Raw genomic sequence first — 3,078 nt, 5'->3', positions numbered from 1 at the left:
TGCTGTTCCCATAACAACCAGATAGACTCAAAATGACCTGACAAAGGACGTGGAATACATCAATACATTGTTTAACAAAGATGTTGAACCTTTCATTATATTTAACCGCGTCGGTGTGTAGAGAGCAACTACGTAATTAGGTGATACAGCATGAGAAACTCATGCAATACGTCAAGCACTGTATATTGAAACATTTTCACACTTACTCCCAACTGTACGCAGCTCATACCTCAGTGATGTAGTCTTTCCCATCCTTCCCATGAATGGCTTTGACAGCACAGATATCCAACCCTCCGAAGATCTCTGAGCAGGTGTCAACCCACAGCTTGTACCTGAACACGGGGGGGAAGAAGGATAAGATACTCACACAAAGTGGTCCTACAGAGTGTCACAGTCAATGGATTCACGTCAAGGACAAGTGTGATGCTATTTAATAGAAAGAATTTGCATGTGGCAACGCAATTACTCAAATGGCTGTTGTCAATGGTGCACCATTCAGAGAGAAGACAATGCAGCGTGCTAACTCGGATCAATACAGACATTTGCATTGTCTCTTAATGAGCTACGTGACCTCTCGTAATGAGACAGGGCATTGTCTGGTATTGTCCTATTAGAATGGATGCCTTAGCAGTGGTGCTGTACTGCTGTTGTTCAGGACTCGTACCTGTCAGTCATGGCCACTTGTTCCAGCATGGCGGAGCCTATGTTGGTCTTCCAGTTGCCAGAGATCGAGGTCCTCCTATAATGGACGAGGCAGACATTACACGTGTATACATATTAAAGTCCCTGACAAATTCAAATTGTGCCGGATTCATTTGATTACTCTTCTGGATTATTTCAAGAAGTGGCCGGTCCTTAAGCTGTACTGTGGAAAATGTAACACTTTTCAGAAGCATATATCACACACATAAAACGGGTGAATAGTTCATACGTACATGTAAGCTTTGTAGTCATTGCCAATCTTCTGGATCCTGATGTCGTACTTGGAGTCGATGAGGGGCTCGGTGGTGGTGTAGGTTTGGGTAAGAGCCACCACACTGGCAATGTCCTGGAATTTACTGTGGTTATCCACCCTCACCTGGACACGGCACGCACAGAGTCCAGTGCGAAACCCAGGGAAGCAGAAACATTAGGAGATGAGAGTCGTCAGTGGTTCTCTCAAACTACCAGGTTCTCCATGTGTTTTTTTTTCTGCTGGCATAATCCTTTTTGATGGCGCAGTTGTTTTTGTAAATTACAATAATAACAAACGGACCAAAATGCACGTCTTACCACCCACCACTAGCAGCCCCACAATCTACAGAATAACAACATCAAGCCTCGATAACATTCTTACCTTTCCTACTCCTGAGTGAGCGTGTCCAATTTTCACCACGACAGGAAATGTTGGCATGGCAACCTGGGTGGTAAACCGTGTAGACATGATTGTTTCACGTATTTGTGGTTTCATCATACAACAAAGCAAAAGAAGTCCACATTAAATACTACATTTCAGAGCAGGAGAAGATGAGGTTCTTACCATATCCTTGTAGTTGGGATAGAAGGTCTGTTCAATCAGAGGGAACTTCTCTGCACCAAGCTTCCTGTAGGTGCTTATTAGTTGTGCAAACTAGAGACAAACATCAGACATCCCTTAGTCAAACTATGCAAATGATGTACTGTCGGCACAAATACACAAGCGTCATGCATGGCACCCAGCCAGTCCTCTGTCTACCTACCGCCCAGGGCTTGTCACACAGGTTGTAGATGGACTCCAGGGAGTTGATACTGGGGATGCCCCCATACTGCAGACCAATGATCAGGTTACGGAAGTCCTCATTCTGGGTCATACTGAAGGCATGTTGGCGGATAAGGACAAAGTCCGGCTTGAATGACCTGTAAAAAAAAAGAATATAATTCATGAATATAATTCGTAGAAATCCAAATAACTTCACAGATCTTCATTGTAAAGGGTTTAAGCACTGTTTCCCATGCTTGTTCAATGAACCATAAGCAATTAATGAACATGCACCTGTAGAACAGTCGTTAAGACACTAACAGCTTACAGACGGTAGGAAATTAAGGTCACAGTTATGAAAACTTAGGACACCAAAGAGGCCTTTCTACTGACTCTGAAAAACACCAAAAGAAAGATGCCCAGGGTCCCTGCTCATTTGCGTGAACGTGCCTTAGGCATGCTGCAAGGAGGCGTGAGAACTGCAGATGTGGCCAGGGCAATAAATTGCAATGTCCATACTGTGAGATGCCTAAGACAACACTACAGGGAGACAGGATGGACAGCTGATCGTCCTCGCAGTGGCAGACAACGTGTAACAACACCTGCACAGGATTGGTACATCCGAACATCACACCTGCGTGACAGGTACAGGATGGCAACAACAACTGCCCGAGTTACACCAGGAACACACAATCCCTCCATCAGTGCTCAGACTGCCCACAATAGGCTGAGAGGCTGGACTCTCGCCTATGGGCACAAACCCATCGTCGCTGGACCAGACAGGACTGGCAAAAAGTGCTCTTTACGGACGAGTTGCGGTTTTGTCTTGCCAGGGGTGATGGTCGGATTCGTGTTTATCGTCGAAGGAATGAGCGTTACACCAAGGCCTGTACTCTAGAGCGGGATAGATTTGGAGGTGGAGGGTCCGTCATGGTCTGGGGCGGTGTGTCACAGCATCATCGGACTGAGCTTGTTGTCATTGCAGGAAATCTCAACGCTGAGCTCTACAGGGAAGACCCTCATGTGGTACCCTTCCTGCAGGCTCATCCTGACATGACCCTCCAGTATGACAATGCCACCAGCCATACTGCTCGTTCTGTGCGTGATTTCCGACACGACAGGAAAGTCAGTGTTCTGCCATGGTCAGCAAAGAGCCCGGATCTCAATCCCATTGAGCACATCTGGGACCTGTTGGATAGGAGGGTGAGGGCTAGGGCCATTCCCCCCAGAAATGTCTGGGAACTTGCAGGCGCCTTGTTGGAAGAGTGGGGAAACATCTCACGGCAAGAACTGGCAAATCTGGTGCAGTCCATGAGGAGGAGATGCACTGCAATACTTAATGCAGCTGGTGGCCACACCAG

The 3,078-nt window shown here is 46.7% G+C and overlaps 1 protein-coding gene across 1 annotated transcript; it reads right to left on the bottom strand.

Moving 5' to 3' along the window:
• Positions 1-13: 13 nt before the first annotated feature.
• LOC112080089 (synapsin-2-like) lies at positions 14-2,803 on the bottom strand. The gene is made up of 7 exons (XM_024145865.2): positions 2,670-2,803; positions 1,719-1,875; positions 1,520-1,609; positions 1,337-1,399; positions 936-1,078; positions 665-739; positions 14-332 (listed from the first exon to the last, which is right to left on the bottom strand). The coding sequence occupies exons 1-7, from the start codon at positions 2,801-2,803 to the stop codon at positions 224-226; spliced, it is 771 nt and encodes a 256-aa protein (XP_024001633.2). The 3' UTR covers positions 14-223.
• Between the last annotated feature and the right edge of the window lie 275 nt (positions 2,804-3,078).

Source organism: Salvelinus sp. IW2-2015, unplaced genomic scaffold, assembly GCF_002910315.2.
Source record: "Salvelinus sp. IW2-2015 unplaced genomic scaffold, ASM291031v2 Un_scaffold11636, whole genome shotgun sequence".
NCBI classification, from domain to species: Eukaryota; Metazoa; Chordata; class Actinopteri; order Salmoniformes; family Salmonidae; genus Salvelinus; species Salvelinus sp. IW2-2015.
This window is presented reverse-complemented; position numbering and strand designations above follow the sequence as displayed.

Excerpts from the sequence above, each read along its gene's own strand:
- LOC112080089 (XM_024145865.2), bottom strand. The coding sequence starts at position 2,803 with ATGGCTGGTGGCATTGTCATACTGGAGGGTCATGTCAGGATGAGCCTG. Across the intron at positions 1,610-1,718 it reads TGTGTGACAAGCCCTGGGCG|TTTGCACAACTAATAAGCAC; the intron begins GTAGGTAGACAG and ends GTTTGTCTCTAG. Across the intron at positions 1,400-1,519 it reads ATCCCAACTACAAGGATATG|GTTGCCATGCCAACATTTCC; the intron begins GTAAGAACCTCA and ends TTTACCACCCAG.